The 6,297-nt window shown below is 29.8% G+C and overlaps 1 protein-coding gene across 1 annotated transcript; it reads right to left on the minus strand.

Moving 5' to 3' along the window:
- Positions 1 to 1,692: 1,692 nt before the first annotated feature.
- INS49_014948 (uncharacterized protein) lies at positions 1,693 to 4,256 on the minus strand (the record flags this gene model as incomplete). The annotated part of the gene is made up of 2 exons (XM_043175635.1): positions 1,693 to 1,932; positions 4,254 to 4,256. 2 exons carry the CDS (start codon positions 4,254 to 4,256, stop codon positions 1,693 to 1,695), a joined length of 243 nt encoding a protein of 80 aa, XP_043020592.1.
- Positions 4,257 to 6,297: the final 2,041 nt, after the last annotated feature.

The raw sequence follows: 6,297 nt of genomic DNA on the forward strand, positions 1-6,297 counted from the left end.
CTAAAGCGATGCTCAAATCACTCCGATATCCGTTCTCAGGTGATAAAGGCTATGTGTCCTAAATCGTGGGCACGGGAGTTATTTGTACACTAAGGGGAAGATACAAGCCGGTGTGTGGTTCAGCGTACCTCTCAAGTGCTGGCAATCTAGTGTTTCTCAGTCTCACGTTATCATAACTTGTAAAATAACTCCACTAAATCTGGCTGCAATACAACAAATAACATGAACAGAAGACAGATAATGGTCTTGATGTACGATTGTCTTGAATGTCGTCACACAAGATCAAAATATTTGATGTCCACGCCTCCCTCCTTCAAGAACTTTGGAGTTAGGACCAAGTTCGCTGTCCCTCTGAAGCTGGGAAAATCGTCGAGAACAACATTCAAAGGCTCAAATCTCGGGTCCACATAAGACAACAACCCCGTGTGGGTGTCTTTCCAGATAGGCCTATCATTCTTTCTGGACTCCGCCATTTGCATGTGACCTGGGAGTGGTCCGAGCAAAGACTCCCCATTTCTGACCGATGGCATGACACAGGGGCCGACAACTTGGAACTTTCCATCTTGAGTTGCTCGAAGGATCAAAGGGGAATCACATCCAAGCAGGGTGCAGATTTGGTCACCCGACTGTGCTTCTGACGGCGCAAGTCCAAATTGACTGTCTGTGGTTTTAAATGTAAGCCTGAAATCCAAGAAATGAGACTGTTCCAGGAAAGCAAGTTCATCTCTGTCCAATGGGTCGTATTGGTCGCCATTAGACAGCATCTTCTGAACAATTCTTTTGCCTGACTCAATAGTGGGCAATCCTTCCCTAGGCGGTTCCCACACGTCGGAAGATTGACCGCACAAAAGACTTTGAGTAACATATTCGAGTTTTTCGTCATCGGTTATAGTCTTTTCCGGCTGGATCATGTTTATGAGCAGCCGGCGGAACTCCTCGTATACCTCTTGATAGGAGCAGCCGATCTGTGAGCGTCACCCTTCGTGATGTTGAATCGTGCCAACCAGTACCCCAGCCACCCGAACCACATCATTTGAATGTAATTCGTACCAAGCTGCGATCTGAGAAGAGGCGTGTTGTCCGTGATTGAAAAAACCCCTCCACTTAGGCTTTCTTGACCAATCTGGAACCCAGCTGGGGATGTGTGATCCTGTTCCAAGCTCGCATGATTCAAGGACAGAGAGGGAGCCGGTGCTGTGCACAAAACGTAGAAATATGTCTTTGTAGGCATCTTGAAAGGACTTAGTATAGTCAGGCACAACTCCTTTTGTTATGTCGTCACGGAGTAATGACCAAATCCCATAAATCCTGTCTCTTGGATCATAGCAGTCTGTGAATCCGAAGCATTGCCTTAAACTTTGAAATGGCACTGTTCAACGACCTGCAGTAAGGAATCCCACCAGGGGACTTTTTATCTCACCCAACTGCACCTCGAGCGATTTCACACGATCATACACTGCAGGCTCGATAATGGGGAGCTTTCTTTCCACTGCACGAGGTCGTCTCGAAAGTACCAGCACAAACGCTCGAAAGAAGACAGGCCAAGGCACTTGTCTGTGTCCACAAGTGATGATGGCGGCAGGCGATGCCAGTTGTATCTCCTGTCGTATCCACAGTCTACTGAACCATGGCCTGAGAAGTAGATGCATGAGGGCATCTATTTCCTCCATGCTGAGCCATATGTTGTGGTTTTTAAGGTCCGGTCGAGATGGTCAGCCCATTCATCTCGTCGACCCAGATGATCTCTGGTTGCTCGGGCGAGCCCCAAACATATGAGAGAGCCTCATACTCGGGACGCTGGTCCTCCGAGAAGGGCACAACGTCTAGGCTAATGACAATTGCTTCTTCGAAGGTCCCAGGGTATAGTTTGACACGTTGGATGTAGTTGATTCCGGGGAGAGGGTCGTATTTGTAGACCGCAGGCGCCTGCAGCTGGATGAACCCAGAGTCGCTTGTAGGGCTTGAAGGGGGGCCCGGACATCATGCCTTTAAGGAGTCGGTCGGACTCGACGACGAGCTTTGGGGCATCAGAATCGGCCCTCTGCCGTGTGCACTAAGAAGATGCAGTAGACAAGAGAGGGGGGCGGGGAGGGGAAGAGGGGTTTGCATTTGCGTGTAGAAAATCTGGCTGCAAATGGATGTGTTGGTGCCTACTTCGTAGTCATCCTTCGTTGTTGAACCAACAGGTCACAATGCCCACTCAAAATAGGTGAACAACTTTCAATAGGCAGACCATGTTAAGATGTAGATCCACAGCATGTGAGTCTACTTTCGTGGCTTCTTATTGAGTGGATTCTACACATACTTTATAATTAACTCAGGATTCTGAATTTCGTGATCTTGGAGCACTTAGAATCCAGGCTGGATCCCACAAGTTTCAGAGATTTCTTTTGGAATTTTGTGTATTGGTTGTGCAAGCAGCGTATGTATTCAACCACAGGTTCTGCTATAAAAGTATCCAGCCTCTCCCCCCGACACGTGTAAGCATCCAATAGCAATTCTACCCACCCCGGAAGGTCTAGACGCCCTGGGCAGAAAAGTCTGACCTACGTGGGTGGACAGTGAGCCATTCCGGCGCACCGTACAACCTGATATCTCAACTGCCAACGATAGTTGACGTTTCAAAGTCAACGAAGCCAGCATTTCGTCACTGGGACCTCGATACTTCTGTTGGAATATTCTAGATATCTAGGCTATTATTAATACGGGATATCCTTTTCCCCATATGTTTGCTACTGTATGGAGGATAATAACTATAAATAGGGGCCTTCCCTCCCGTTGAATAAACGTTAGCTAGCCTAATAAAAAAAGCATTTAACGCTATTATTTAATAGGTTATGAGGCCCGGAGCTTACCCAAAGCGGCAACGCTAACCCAATACGGAAAACGGCTAACCTAATATGGAAAACGTACATTATATAACACCCTTAATCGCCACTACTTTTTAAACCTTTTAAATAAGATAAACTTTATATTTAAAAATATACCTTTTAATTAATTACTTAATTAAGCTAATTAATAAGCCCTTAATTAATTAAATTACCCTATTTAATATTATAAATTAACCTTATTTCTTAACTTAAAACCTATATATAAAAACCATACCTTATTTACTTAAATACTTAATTATTTCTTTATTAATACTTAACTTATTTATATAATTTATATATTATTTAAAAGCCCTTATTAAGAATAATAAGAGCATTTCTTTAAATTTTAAAAACTATATTAAATTAATATTAAAAACGTAAATTTTAATAAAACTATAATAATCCTTAAAACTCTCTTAAAAATACTTAATTATATCTTAGCTATTTTTAATTCATAATACCTTAAAAATATACTATTTAAAAGCTCTTCTTCTTTTCTTTATAACTATATTATTTTAATATTTATATTTTTATTCTTTAATTTATTAAACTTATTTAAAATTTATTATATTTTTCTCTTTATTTTCTTAATTATCTTAATAAATATTTTACTTATTTACCTTAAAATAACATCCCTTAATAAGTATAATATTTTATTTCTTAATAAAATAAAAAACTATATATATTAAAGTATTAAAATTTAAGCTTAGCTTAAGAAAGAAAATATTATTAAAAATAATCTTAAAAATCTTTTTTAAGGCTTATCTTTAGCCTAAAATAAAAAAATCCTTATTAATATTAAACTTATATATAAATAAGGGCTTATTATATTTATAAAAAATATAAATAATGCTTAAAAAGCATAAGATATACTTAAATCCTATTATAAACCCTTTAAGTTTATAATTAATATTTACTTTATAAAGAGTTTTTTAATATTAATTTTAATAATTTTAAAATTATAAAAGAATATATTAATAAGCTAAAGCTTTTTTTAAAGAATTTAAAGGTTAATAATATAATTTTTCTTAAATAAGTTATAATTAATTAAATTTTCTATAACTTAAATAATAAATATATTAGCTTTATTTAAAATATAACTTAAAGTTTTAAAAAAGATTTAAATATTTATATAATTAAATCTTTCTTTTTATTATGGGTTAGCCTTAGGTTGTTTGCCATAAGGTATATAAATAGGGTTTATATTTAAAGTATAAAGGAAAAGGTTTACTCTCTGTTTATATCTACGCTAAAGCTTATTTTTATAAAGCTAAAGCCCATTAATTAATTATAATAGGCAAAGCTTAAACTATAACATATCCTCCTTTTCCAGGTCCTTAGCAAGCCTTAAAAAATAGCTATATAATAAAAAATAAAGAATACCATAGTTTAATCATGAATTAAATATTACTCTTTACCTAGCCATTTAATTATACTTTAGCGCCTTTTAATTGCGCCAAAGGCCCAGCCTATTATCCATAATTAATATACCCCAGCCCTTATAATTTAATATGCTAGCTAAAGCAAGCTAATAAAAAACAATCATTTAAGCGCAAGCTAACGGCTAAATTAATAGCATTCTTATAATCTTTTAATGCAAGCCTTTTATATAAGCTCTCTTATTTAAAACCTTAAAATCGCGGATTTATTATATAATCCGCAATTAATTAGCGCTTAATTATAAGTAATTTGCTTTATTAACGGGAATTTTCCTAAATTTTAAGCGTTTTCATAAGGCTAAACTAATTAATATTGAAAACGAGCTACTTAAATAATGGGGGATAAGTTTTGCTAAACCCTCTTAAGGATAACTTAAGAAGGAGCTTTAATATAATAAAAAGGGAAGATAAGAATAAAAGGGAATTAAAGAAAGGGAAAAGATAAATATTTTAAAAATTCTTAAAAATAAGAAAAGCTTAATTAAAGCATTAAATATATAAAAAAAGAAAAAAGTTAATTTCTTAAAAAAATATTTAAAATAAGTATAAAAGCTAGCTTTTTATAATTAGTTAAAATTTAATATAATATTATTTTTTATATAATTTCTTATATTTATTAATATATTTCTTTTTAAGTATTTTATAATAAATATTATAAAAATTATTAAAATAAAACTTTATTATTTTTAATTAAATTTATAAGTTTTAAAATTTACTTTGCTATAATTTTAATTATTATTATTATCTTTAATTCTTTATTTATTTATTTTATTATAGCTTTTATTTTTTTATAAAAGCTTTAAATATTTTTAAGATTTACTTAATAATATATTTATTAATTATATTCTTTTAATTATTAAAGTTTATTTTAATAGTTAATATTAATATAGCTATTAAAGATTTAAATATTTTTATAAAATAAAAAGTAAATTTATTTTTCTTTTTAATTATTATATTAAGTATAATATATTAGCTTTGCTAATTTTTACTTTTGCTTTTTATAAAGCTTTTACTTTTACTTTTACTTTTTATAATACTTTTATTTTTAATATTTATGCTTTATATTTAATTACTTAATTAGCTTATTTATAACTTTTTTAAATTATTTTTAAATAAACTTTATTATTATTTTAATTATTTTAAGTTAATTAATATACTTTAAATTTTATTTATATTTATTATTAAAATAAATAAATAAGAAAAATCTTTATATATATTAAAATAAGTATTTTTTATTAGCTTTAAAATATTTTATAATATAATATTTAAGCTAAAAGCTTATTTAATTAAAGTTATGCTTAATTAATTTTAAGCTATTTAAAAGTTTATACCTTATTATATATTAAATATTTAAAATTAAGTTATTAAATTAATTTATATTAAAGGTATTATTTCCTTTATAAGGAATTATTTAAATAAACTATAATAATATTATATTAATATTAATTTAAATAATATAAAATTAATTTTATGCTAAAGATTTTTTTTAATTAAAAAGTAAATAAATAAATATTTCTTTTTCTTACTTTAAAAAGAAATTATAGTTTTTTTATAAAAAAGCATTTAATTAATTAAGCATTAATTTTAATTCTTTATTAATTAAAGAAAACTTAAGTTAAATTTAAGCATTATATTTACTTTTATAATTTTTATTTATAACTAATTTTATTCTTTTTTTATAAGTAAGTTTTTAATTAATTATACTTTTAAGAATAATATTATTAAAAAAATAATTATTTATAAAATAAACTTTAATGCTTATTTATTTATAAAAAGTTTTAATTAAAGGTTAAAAGGTTTTATTAATTAATTTAATAATTATTAAAATAAAAGGAATTTTATTAATTTATTTTTTAATATATATAATTCTTTTTTATAAATAAATATTATAAATATAAATTAATATTTATTAACCTTTTCTTTTAACTTAATAAATTTTTTAAACTTTAATTTAAAAATTTTTTATAAATATAAAAATTAAACTTCTT

The sequence above is a fragment of the Diaporthe citri genome, assembly GCF_014595645.1.
Source record: "Diaporthe citri strain NFHF-8-4 chromosome Unknown scaffold_8, whole genome shotgun sequence".
In the NCBI taxonomy this organism is placed as follows: domain Eukaryota; kingdom Fungi; phylum Ascomycota; class Sordariomycetes; order Diaporthales; family Diaporthaceae; genus Diaporthe; species Diaporthe citri.